The 11,963-nt window shown below is 54.2% G+C and overlaps 1 protein-coding gene across 3 annotated transcripts in view; it reads right to left on the bottom strand.

The window, feature by feature from the left end:
- Positions 1-9,962: 9,962 nt before the first annotated feature.
- The window catches only part of TMCC2 (transmembrane and coiled-coil domain family 2), a 44,734-nt gene continuing 42,733 nt past the window's right edge, over positions 9,963-11,963 (bottom strand). For all 3 annotated transcript variants that reach the window (XM_012459344.3, XM_012459351.3, XM_012459350.2), the window contains one exon: positions 9,963-11,485. In XM_012459344.3, the coding sequence (XP_012314767.1) occupies positions 11,174-11,485 (312 nt within the window). In that variant the 3' untranslated portion in view covers positions 9,963-11,173. The remainder of the gene's footprint in view (positions 11,486-11,963) is intronic.

Here is an 11,963-nt window from a genome sequence, read left to right as displayed (position 1 = left end):
CAGAGCATCCTCTGTTCAGGGTGGAGTCAGGGTCCCCTGTCCCTCCCTGCCTCCTGCCTCAGGTTCTTTCTCCAACATGTACAGAGGACAGGGGTTCCTCAGTCAAACCCTCCCGGTGTGTGTGTGTCATGGTGGGGGTATCTTCTGCAGGCGACAGCCCAGGCTCAGCACCTCCATGCTGTGGGGATCTCAGGCAAGTCACCTCTGAGGGTACTGGCCAGAGATTCCATCAGGGCCCCACGGCCCTTTGTCTTCTAGTTGCTGAGATCATAGCGTGAGGTCCTTGGCCATGGTCAGGTGGACTGGGCATTGCTGGACAAGGGACTCTTAAATGAGGTAACAGAAAGGACTTTCTGCTTTGGGAGGCCGAGGTGGGAAGATCGCTTGAGCCCAGGAGTTCAAGACCAGCCTGGGCAACATAGTGAGACTTTATCTCTACGACATAGTGAAACTTCATCTCTACAATAAAAAATAAATTAAAAAATTATCTGGGTGCAGTGGTGGGTATGGTCCCACCAGCTAGGTGGGAGGATCGCTTGAGCTGAGGTGGGAGGATCACTTGAGCCCAGGAGGTCAAGTCTGCAATAAGCGGAGATCCCGTCATTGCACTGCAGTGAGACCTTGTCTTTAAAACAAAAAAGGACTTTCTGGCTGGACGGCTAATGAGGGAAGTGCTGGGGTGGGTGAAGTGTGTGATGATGGGTGTGTCCTGGAGCCGAGAGCGCTACCTGCCCATCCAGCTCCCTCTGGCAGTTCGCCACTCTGTGCTCTTCCTCTGACTTTATTTTGGCACTTACCAAGATTGACCTATTTTTATCTCTGTCTTTCCAGATAAATTTCAAGATGTTCACAGAGAGTCTGTTGAGCGCACCTCTGGCTACCCCAGCTCCTACGTGAAGCACGTTTCTTTCTTTCTTTCTTTCTTTCTTTTTTTCTTGCCGTGTTGCCCAGGCTGGAGTGCAATGGCACAATCTCGGCTCACTGCAGCCTGGGTTCCAGTGATTCTCCTGCCTCAGCCTCCTGAGTAGCTGGGACTTCAGGTGCGCGCTACCACACCTGGTTAATTTTTGTTTTGTTTTGTTTTTGAGAGGGAGCTTCACCCTTGTTGCCCAGACTAGAGTGCAATGGCATGATCTCGGCTCACCACAACCTCCGCCTGCCAGGTTCAAGCGATTCTCCTGCCTAAGCCTCCCGAGTAGCTGGGATTACAGGCATGCACCACCACGCCTGGCTAATTTTGTATTTTTTGTAGAGATGGGGTTTCTCCATATTGGTCAGGCTATCTCGAACTCCTAACCTCAGGTGATCTGCCTGCCTCAGCCTCCCAAACTGCTGGGATTACAGGCGTGAGCTACTGTACCTGGCCATTTTTTTTTTTGAGACATGGTCTTGCTCTGTCGCCCACGTTGGAGTGCGGTAGTGCAATCACAGCTCACTGCAGCCTCGACTTCCACCTCCTCGGCTCAAGCGAGTCAACCACCTCAGACTCCCGAGTAGCTGGGACTACATAGTTAGCCACTACGCCCAGGTAACTTTTTAATTTTTTTTATAGAAACAAGGTCTCACTCTGTTGCCCAGCCTGGTCTCAAATTCCTGACCTCAAGTGATCTTCCTGCCTCGGCCTCCCGTGGTGGGAATACAGGCATGAACCACCACACCCAGCCACACCTGCATGTTACATGAAGAGGTAATGCCTAACCTGAATGTGGCTTGCCAGGCTTCAGTGACAGGCAGGAGCATTATCGTCCGACCTGAGTTCGTCCTGGGTCTGCTGTTCACTAGCTGTGTGTCTGTGAGTTGCCTTCATCCTTCTGAGCCTCAGCTTGCTCATCTGTAAAGTGAAGTCCAGTGACACCTCTCTGGCCATTCTCCAGGTTGCTGTGAGGATACAATGAATCAGTGCAGCACACAAGAAGCGCTTGTTAGCTGTAAGGGCCTGAACAGAAAAAGGGTTCATATTGACATGACTTTGGGCCAGGGTGGGGCCTTCCCACACCCTCAAATCATACCAGAGTCGATGACAGCAGCTGTGCGTGGAAGCCACCTCCTTTTTAATCTTACAGCTGACAAGCAAAGAGGGGAGCCCCAGTATCGCTTTCATCTTTAGCCACACCCTGGGGGAGGGTGACAGAGAGGCCAGGGAAGTCACGCGGAGCCCAAATCTTGCCCCCCTCCTAACCTGGAGCCCCTCACTGGCCTGCCCATCCAGCACTGAGGACCCCCCAGTGGTCAGAACACAGGTCCCAGACCTGTCTTTACTCCCCGCCACCCTAACCCCATTAGCCTCCCCTCCACCACGTCGGGAGCCTGCCCTTGACTTGGCTTTGCACACAAACACTATCCTTAGTATTCCCAGAGCCCCCAGGGCCTGCTCACTCATTAGCTAAGTCAGTCTCTTCATCCTAAGTTCTTTATTTGTGAGCTATGGGGACACCAGGACCAGAGAGGTGATGTGACCTGCTCAATGTCACACAGCACATCTGAGTGTCAGTCCTCAAATCCCTAGATTGCCAGATGACTCCAGCTCTTCCTGAAGGGAATCCTTTTCCTTTCCCTTCTCTCTGAAAGCTCTCCTCTGGCTTCCCTTTGGCTTTTTTTTTTTTGAAACAGAGTTTCACTCTTGTAACCCAGGCTGGAGTGCAATGGAGCAATCTCGGCTCATCGCAACCTCTGCCTCCCGGGTTCAAGCGATTCTCCTGCCTGTCTCCTGAGTAGCTGGGACTACAGGTATGTGCCACCATGCCTGCTAATTTTGTATTTTTAGTAGATAAGGGATTTCTCCATGTTGATCAGGCTGGTTTTGAACTCCTGACCTCAGATGATCCGCCCTCCTCAGCCTCCCAAAGTGCTGGGATTACAGGCGTGAGCCACCGCGCCCGGCCCCCTTTGGCCTTCAGTGGGTTGTCCCTCACCCCAGGGGCGCCTGTTTTATTATTCTTGTTGGTTTGTGTTTCCCTTTTCTTTAGCTTTCTTTCTTTCTTTCTTCTCTTTTCTTTCTTTTTTTGAGACGGAGTCTCACTCTGTCGCCCAGGCTGGAGTGCAGTGGCATGATCTTGGCTCACTGCAACCTCCGCCTTCCAGGTTCAAGCAATTCTCCTGCCTCAGTCTCCTGAGTAGCTGGGACTACAGGTGCATGTTACTACACCTGGCTAATTTTTGTACTTTTAGTAGAGACGGGGTTTTGCCCTGTTGTCCAGGCTGGTCTCGAAGTCCTGACCTCGGGTGAGCCACCCGCCTCTGCCTCCTAAAGTGCTGAGATTATACGCCTAAGCCATCGTGCCAGCTGCCTTTGACTTTCAAGTATAGACAACTGCTTTAAAGCTTCCAAGCCCCAAAGTTCTGGGGTGGGGTTTCCTTCCCACTCTGAAAGCCATCCTGCATTCCTCTCCTTCTCACTGCCACCGACTTAGATGCCCCTTCCTCAGGGATCTTGCCCTCTGGGTTGTGGGCCAGGCAGTACTGATGCCTGAAATAACTGCATAGCTACTCACACCGTGGATACCCTCCCTCCCACGCCAACTCCAGGACTTGACCAAAGCCATCCTGCTATAGAACACCGTCCCCTTTTGCCTCTTATGCTCCCTCCGGTGCTGGGAGAAACTTCCCCTAGGCCCCCATCAGAAGGAAGCTTTCCCTCTTGAAACCTCCCCATCCCCCAGGCCCCGTGGTAGCATTCATCTCTGCCCGCCTCTGTATGGGCGGTGTGCGTGCATGCATGTGTGTGTCTGTTTATGTCTGTGGCATTCATCTCTGCCTGCCTCTGTATGGGTGGTGTGCGTGTGTGCATGTGTGTGTGTGTGTGTTTAATGTCTGTAGCATTCATCTCTGCCTGCCTCTGTATGGGCGGTGTGCGTGTGTGTGTGCGTGTGTGTGTGTGTTTATCTCTGTAGCATTCATCGCTGCCTGCCTCTGTATGGGCGGTGTGTGTGCGTGCATGTGTGTGTGTGTGTGTTTATGTCTGTAGCATTCATCTCTGCCTGCCTCTGTATGGGCGGTGTGCGTGTGTGTGTGCGTGTGTGTGTGTGTTTATCTCTGTAGCATTCATCGCTGCCTGCCTCTGTATGGGCGGTGTGTGTGCGTGCATGTGTGTGTGTGTGTGTGTTTATGTCTGTAGCATTCATCTCTGCCTGCCTCTGTATGGGCGGTGTGTGTGCGTGCGTGCGTGTGTGTGTTTATGTCTGTAGCATTCATCTCTGCCTGCCTCTGTATGGGCGGTGTGTGTGCGTGCGTGTGTGTGTTTATGTCTGTAGCATTCATCTCTGCCTGCCTCTGTATGGGCGGTGTGTGTGCGTGCGTGGGTGTGTGTGTATTTATGTCTGTAGCATTCATCTCTGCCTGCCTCTGTATGGGAGGTGTGCATGCGTGCATGCGTGTGTTTATGTCTGTAGCATTCATCTCTGCCTGCCTCTGTACAGGCAGTGTGCGTGCGTGTGTGTGTGTGTGTGTATATCTGTAGCATTCATCTCTGCCTGCCTCTGTATGGGCGGTGTGCATGCGTGTGTGCGTGTGTGTGTATTTATGTCTGTAGCATTCATCTCTGCCTGCTTCTGTACAGGTGGTGTGCGTGCGTGCGCGCATGTGTGTGTTTATGTCTGTAGCATTCATCTCTGCCTGCCTCTGTACAGGCAGTGTGTGTGCATGCGTGCGTGTGTGTGTATGTCTGTAGCATTCATCTCTGCCTGCCTCTGTATGGGCGGTGTGCGTGCGTGCGTGCGTGTGTGTATTTATGTCTGTAGCATTCATCTCTGCCTGCCTCTGTACAGGCAGTGTGCGTGCGTGCGTGCGTGTGTGTGTTTACGTCTGTAGCATTCATCTCTGCCTGCCTCTGTATGGGCGGTGTGTGTGCGTGCGTGCGTGTGTGTGTTTATGTCTGTAGCATTCATCTCTGCCTGCCTCTGTATGGGCGGTGTGTGTGCGTGCGTGCGTGTGTTTATGTCTGTAGCATTCATCTCTGCCTGCCTCTGTATGGGCGGTGTGTGTGCGTGCGTGTGCATGTGTATTTATGTCTGTAGCATTCATCTCTGCCTGCCTCTGTATGGGCGGTGTGTGTGCGTGCGTGCGTGTGTGTGTTTATGTCTGTAGCATTCATCTCTGCCTGCCTCTGTACGGGCGGTGTGCGTGTGTGCGTGTGCATGTGTGTTTATGTCTGTAGCATTCATCTCTGCCTGCCTCTGTATGGGCGGTGTGCGTGCGTGCGTGTGTGTGTGTGTTTATGTCTGTCCTCACTAGCTCGTGAGCTACATGATAGCAGAGACCATGTCTGGCTCCTTTGTGTCTCCAGTGGCTGTCACAGAGCCGGAGCTCATAACCATGTTTCTTGAATTTAATTGACCCTAAAGCTGGGTAGTTTGGGGGTCACATACCTGGACTCTATGCCTGCCAAATCGTGATAAGAGCTTCAAGACCAGCAGAGGAGAAAATGAAGTGCTTACTTGAGACTAATCTTCAGGGAGCTGAGATTATAGCAAGAATAACCAAAGTGGCGGGCATAGTGGCTCACGCCTGTAATCTCAGAGGTGGGTGGATCACCCGAGTTCAGGAGTTCAAGACCAGCCTGGCCAACATAGTAAAACCCCATATCTACTAAAAATACAAAATTCAGGTGGGCGTGGTGGTGTGCACCTGTAGTCCCAGCTGCTCAGGAGATTGAGGCAGGAGAGTAGCTTGAACTGGGAGATGGAGGTTGCAGTGAGCCAAGATCGTACCACTGCACTCCCTCCTTGGCGACACAGCGAGACTCCATCTCAAAAAATAAAAATAAAAAAAGAATAACCAAAGTAAAGCAACGAGAGAGATAAAAAGACTACAAGTAGCCGGGCATGGTGGCTCACGTCTGTAATCCCAGCACTTTGGGAGGCCAAGGCGGATGGATCACGAGGTCAGGAGTTAGAGACCAGCCTGACCAACGTAGTGAAACTCCGTCTCTACTAAAAAATACAAAATTAGCTGGGCATGGTGGCACATGCCTGTAATCCCAGCTGCTCAGGAGGCTGAGACAGAAGAATCGCTTGAACCTGGGAGGCAGAGATTGCAGTGAGCCTGGATGGTCCCACTGTACTCCAGCCTGGACGACAGACTGGGACTCCTTCTCAAAAAAAAAAAAAAAAAAAAGACTTCAAATAGGGTACAGTGTACACTGCTCGGGTGATGGGTGCACTAAAATCTCACAAATCAGCACTAAAGAATTTACTCATGTAACCAAACACCACCTGTACCTCAACAACCTATGGGAAAAAAAAGATTTATAAAAACTACTTAATGCCAGGTACATGCTGAGAAAATTAAACTGAAATAATTTGTTTCACTTAAAAACAAAACAAAACGAAAAAACAAAGCAAGGGCAACAGGAGAACCTTAGGCTGAGGCTGGCAGGGCGCGGAGACCGGGCGCCTAGACCTTGCAGGCTCACCTCTGGTGCTGTTGGAACCAGAGCCAACTTAGTGGATGGCTGCCTGGAGGCAGGGGCATGGCTGAGGGGTCACCGCTGGACCCAGGATACTTCATCTGGACCGTCAGCCTTGGGGTGTGGGGGGACCATGGCGGGAGTGCCCTCCTGGGAGGCAGCACTGCTGTCACCACCCCAACAGCTCTTCTGGCTGCCTGGGTGACTCAGGACCTGCCAGCAGGCCCGAATGTGCTGGGACAAGTCTCAGCCTCCCCTCCCTCCCTACATGCCTCCCAGCACCCTGGTGGGGACCAAGATTCCTCCTTCCATCTGCATCTGAAGGTTGGCTGCAAGCCTCAGGCCCATGGGTCACTACTGGCCGCTTTCCCAAGCCCTGCTCAGCCCTGTCCCTGTGCAGATCAGAGCCCTCCCTGGGGGCCCCGGATGGCTGTCAGCATTCTGACAGGTCACTCCCCTAGGGTGAGATCCTGGGGTGCGGTGGGGCAGGCACTTGTACCTGACACCTCCGAGCCTCACCCCGCGTCCTAACAGTTGGGCAGCACGGATGTGATTATCCCCATGTTTCAGATGGAGAAACGGAGGCCCACAACCACCACAGTCTCACCTCAAAAGCAGACCTCTTGATTCCTGCTCTCTTTCCTAGACCCCATGCCCAGGATCATGGGCTGGAGGCAGGAGGGACTCACAGACTGATACACTTGTGGGGTTGTGGTGGTGGCAGCCAGCTTGGGTCAAACAGGCCTAATCCAGTCCTCTCTCAAGCTGGGGCTTCGCCTCTTGGGACCGGACCAGCTTTGTCTACCAGACCAAGGGGAGAGGCTGCTGGGAATAAGCAGGCTCTGGGCTCCCAGGGAAGAGGAACGCTGAGGGTCTCTAGCCTTCTGGGGTCAGAGGCTAAGGCTCACTTAGCCACCCTTGGCCTTGTGTGTTCCTGTGGGGTGGGCCTTAGACTTCTCTGAACAGTGCTTCTGCACCTTAATACCCCACAGGGGCAGGAACGAGGAGCAGTAAGAACGGTCTCGGGTTAATCCATTATGCTGTCGGCATTGTGCTTAAGTCTTGACCGGCAGAATGTCATGTCACCTGCCCTCAAGCCTGTGAGCCAGTGCCATGTCATTTCCATTCCTCCTGGAAGACCAGGAGATTGGTCTGAGAGTAGCTGGAACCCTGTCCAAGGTGAGTGGCAGCACTGGGATTTGAGCCTAGGTCTGCTGGCTCCTTGATATGGGGATCCAGACTTGACTTAAGGGCCCTGCTGTTGAAGGGGAAATTGAGCCTGCCACAAAGATCCCTCCAGGTCCCCTGGCTACAGCTTCCCTCCTCTCCCACCCCGTGGCCCCAGGTCTTTCCTCCTCACTTCCCTCCCTCCACAGCTCAGAACCACTCCAGAGTAACCTTGGGTTAAGTCACCCTGTGACTTTACAGGGTTAAGTCACCCCATGCTGCCTGCCTGCTCTGATGTTTGCCAGGGCTGCACCTGTTGTAGCCCTGCAGTTTTGATGAGGTTGGCAGGGAGTGCCAGCTCTGCACGGGCACAGTAAACATGCCACCTGCCTGCTCAGTGCTGCTGGAGCAGTAATGTGCCAACTCCAGTAGGAATTCTCAGCTACTCCTGCCCTGGTGGACCCAGGCTGAGACCTCCAGACCCTCAGGTGAGGGGCTGGGCCCTGCATGATAGATGCTCTGGAAAGGGCGTGCCTGTTGACCCTGCATTCTGAAGGTGAATGGTCCCCAGCAGAGGAGGTAGCCCGAGTGAAGGAGGACAGGTTGAAGTGGGGGTAATGCACTCCTTTTTTTTTTAATCTGAGATAGAGTTTTGCTCTCGTTGCCCAGGCCAGAGTACAATGGCACAATCTCGGCTCACTGCAACCTCTACCTCCTGAGTTCAAGTGATTCTCCTGCCTCAGCCTCCCAAGTAGCTGAGATTACAGGCACGTAACACCATGCCCGGCTAATTTTGTATTTTTAGTAGAGGTGGGGTTTCACCATGTTGGCCAGGCTGGTCTCGAACTCCTGAGCTCAGGTGATCCACCTGCCTCGGCCTCCCAAAGTGTTGGGATTACAGGAGTGAGGCACCAGGCAGGTTGCACCCCCTTTTCTCCAAAGGGCAAGAAGGCTCAGACACAAACAAGGAAGCATCAGTGACCATCAGAGTCCGGGACGGGCAGGGCTTTATTAGCCATGTTGTCATGATAACCAAACACAGGCTGGTGTTCTGTCCTTTTTGCAGATGACCCTGTGTAGCTGGGGCCGGTCTTCCCCTATGCAGATGACCCTGTGTAGCTGGGGCCAGTCTTCTCCTATGCAGATGACCCTGTGTAGCTGGGGCCGGTCTTCCCCTATGCAGATGACCCTGTGTAGCTGGGGCCGATCTTCCCCTACCTTCTTTGTTCGCCGTCAGCCTCAGGATCAGCTGAGGATGCCGGCTACCCTACCTCCCTTTTTCCTCCTTCCTTTCGGTGTGGGCTGTGGTTAGCAGTGACATTTAATTCAGGGAAGGCACCTGACCTTGGGGAGGAATGTAGGAAATGTCTGCAGCCTGGGGCAGCCACCCCCCCTGGGGCCCAGGAATGTGGGCGCTAGGCCACCTGTGGCCCCCAAGGGAGGTGAGTGCAAGGTCCAGGAATGACATTGTTGGAAGGCCCCAGTAAGGTCACCTAGGGAAACTCCTACATTGTACAGAGGGTAAGGATGAACCACCAATGCCACCCCCCCCATGACACCAGCACAGCCTTCTCTCCAATCTGGTGTGGGCACTGTCGCTGACTCTTGGTGTCTCCTTGAGCCTGAGACCACAAGTACAGTGGCGACTTTTAATTTGTCAGACCCACAGAACTGCAGAATGTCAGAGCCCTTCGAAGTGAGCTGCTGCACACATCTGATATCACCCAGGTGGACTGGGGTGCAGGCGGGAGATGTCAGTTGGCTGCCATCCACTCACTATGGGCCAGGGCCCAGGTCTCTGGGGTGGGTGCATTTCCCACAATCCCTCCTGCTCCCAATGCTGGACAGGGTTACTGCTGTGAGTGCAGTGCCTTCTGGGGTGCCCATCTGTGTGAACTGCTGGGAGTGGGTGCTGCAGCCACAGAGAGCCTGGTCACTATGCTCAAGCCCACGCTCCAGCGCCTGGAGAGCAGGTGCTCTGTGCTCTAGCTGACAGTTTTGCAAAAGCCAAGCTAACTTCCGCAGCTGCCTTCTTCCACGGGGAGACAGGGTTACAGTAAGGACTCTGCTGCCCTCTCGCGGCCTCACCTGGGTATGGCTGCTGTCATCCAGGCTGCTGGCAGCTCATCTGCTCCAAGCTATGGAAATCTCTCTCCTAATTGCCCTCGCCTGGAAAGTGCTCCAAAAGGCCTGGATGGGGTAGATACCATCCTTCCTATCACACCACTTAGGCCAGAGTTCGGATGCAAGGCCTGGTTCCATGTTGGATCCTGGAGGAAGAGGGCGTCAGGCCAACAGGGGAGGCCCAGCCTATGTTACCCAGAATGCTTGGTGTGGGGAGAGATGTGGTGGTTCCCACAAACACAACCTAATCAACCAACACCAGACAGGATGGTTTGAAAATGTAGAGGATATTTATTTCTCAGGAAGGTGCACAACAGCTGGCAGGCACTGCTTTCCCTGCTCTAGGGGATGCTTCTCTCTTTTGCCAAGAAATCCCCTCTCTTCTTGGAAGTGCCCGTGGGAGGCTGAGATGTGAAAAGAAACCATACACAACACTCCAGAGCCTTAAAAAAATAAGCAACAACCTCCTCCACACGAATACACACTTACAAAATAAATAGACGGATAAAAGAGAGGCCACACGCCTCCCATCCTGGCTATAGGGCGGCTTAGGGAGAGTGGGGCTGGGTGGCTCGGTCCCACTTCTCCCAGCCAGGATTATCCAGAGGCTAAATGGAATGGAAGTGCCCTGGCTTCAGAGAGAGGACGGGGCAGGACCTCTCCCGGTGCTCAGCAGGGAAGACGCTGGGGGAATGGGTAAGGAACAAAGGAACAAATAAATAAATAAATAGAACCCAACAGCACTCCCAGAGGCCTACGGGCTTAGGGTGAGGCTCAGGGGGCCCTGGGGCCTGTCTCCCTGAAAATAGCAGACCCAGTACTGGCAGAAAGAACAGGAGGGAAAACTCAAGCCACACCCACCTGGCCTGCAGAGCCCAACCCCAGAAGGCAGCCTTTAATCAGCTCTACAAGGAGAAGGAGTCGGGGGCTGAGCTCCACACTAGCTGTTCCGAGCCTGCTCTCTGGCCCTGGAGGTGCCCAATGGCTGGGGACCCTCCCATCCCTGTGTTATCAGAGGCCAGCAGAGCCTCCTCCCTCACTCTCCTGACTTCATCCTCACCATCTCCGCCAGAGGAAACCATAGCTGTCTCCAAGGTGGGCTCCTCCCTAGGAAAGCTGAGGCAGAGCCCTCTCCTATTCGTAATGGCCTTCCTGACCTGGGGCATCCTGAGGGTCAGCTGGGAGAAGTCCTCGAGTAACTATAAATAATCAAAACAATCCAATCCTGGTGTCCGCCTCGGCTCCATTTGGCCACAGGTGCCCCCACTATCTCCAGCCAGGGCTGCATTCTAAGCTCCCTTCAGGCCAACAGGGAGAAGGTGTCAGACAGAAGCAAGTACAGAGAAGGGGGCAAGAGCTGCTGGAATGGACAGTTTGGGCAGGAGGCCAAACTGGACACACGGAGAAGTCCAAGGGTCCCTCCTGGAGAAGTGTGGCCAGCTGGGGGCCGGAGAGCACGGGGTCGGCGTGACTGGCCACTCAGCTGGGCAGCAGCACGTGCTCCAGGAGGTAGGTGAGGGAGTCCCAGTGTTTCCAGAGGAGGAACAGGACGAGGACCAGGAGCGCGGTGCTGGTGATGCGCAGGCGTGTCTTCATGAGGGGCGTGATGAAGTTGGCGATGGTGGACACGAACACCAGCAACACGGCCATGAGCGCCAGGATCACGTTGATGAACTTGCCCAGCAGCGCCCGCGCGTTGGCGTTCTCCACGCCCTCCAGCTGCACCACCTGCTGCTGTTGCTGCTGCAGCTCCAGCTTGGTGACCCGGGTCAGGCAGGACTCCACGGCCTCCTGCGGGGGCAGAGGGGCTGGCATGTGGGCACTCCGGATGGGCGGGACCCCTAGGCTGAAGACCTACCTATCCCACTGAGAAGGTGCCTATAATGAAGCCCCCTCTCCAAAGGCCAGGAGGGGTGGAGGTTGACCAGCTGTAGCTGGGGGCAGAGCCCTTTAAGGATGACTCTTTGGGGAGGATGCTAGGAAATGAGAGTCTTGATTACTAGGGAAGGAGAGGAGCCGGCCCAATCCCAGCTCCCTCTTGAGGCCGGCTAGAGCCTAGGAACTCCAATTATTCATTTGCAAGGCTGCCATCAAAGAGGTGGGGGGTATGGCGGCCCTAGCCCCGTCAGCTGGCCTCTGCACAGTGCATGCCCTCGGCCTCAGGCCTGCCTTGCTCATCTCCACCCAGCCCCTGCTATGCTGCCCTCTTCATCCACATGCCTATCTGCCCCAGCCAACAGTCCAGCCTGTGTCCATCATGCCCCAGGTG

This window comes from Aotus nancymaae, unplaced genomic scaffold (assembly GCF_030222135.1).
Source record: "Aotus nancymaae isolate 86718 unplaced genomic scaffold, 86718_ANA_hifiasm-v0.15.2.pri h1tg000039l, whole genome shotgun sequence".
Taxonomy (NCBI): Eukaryota; Metazoa; Chordata; class Mammalia; order Primates; family Aotidae; genus Aotus; species Aotus nancymaae.
This window is presented reverse-complemented; position numbering and strand designations above follow the sequence as displayed.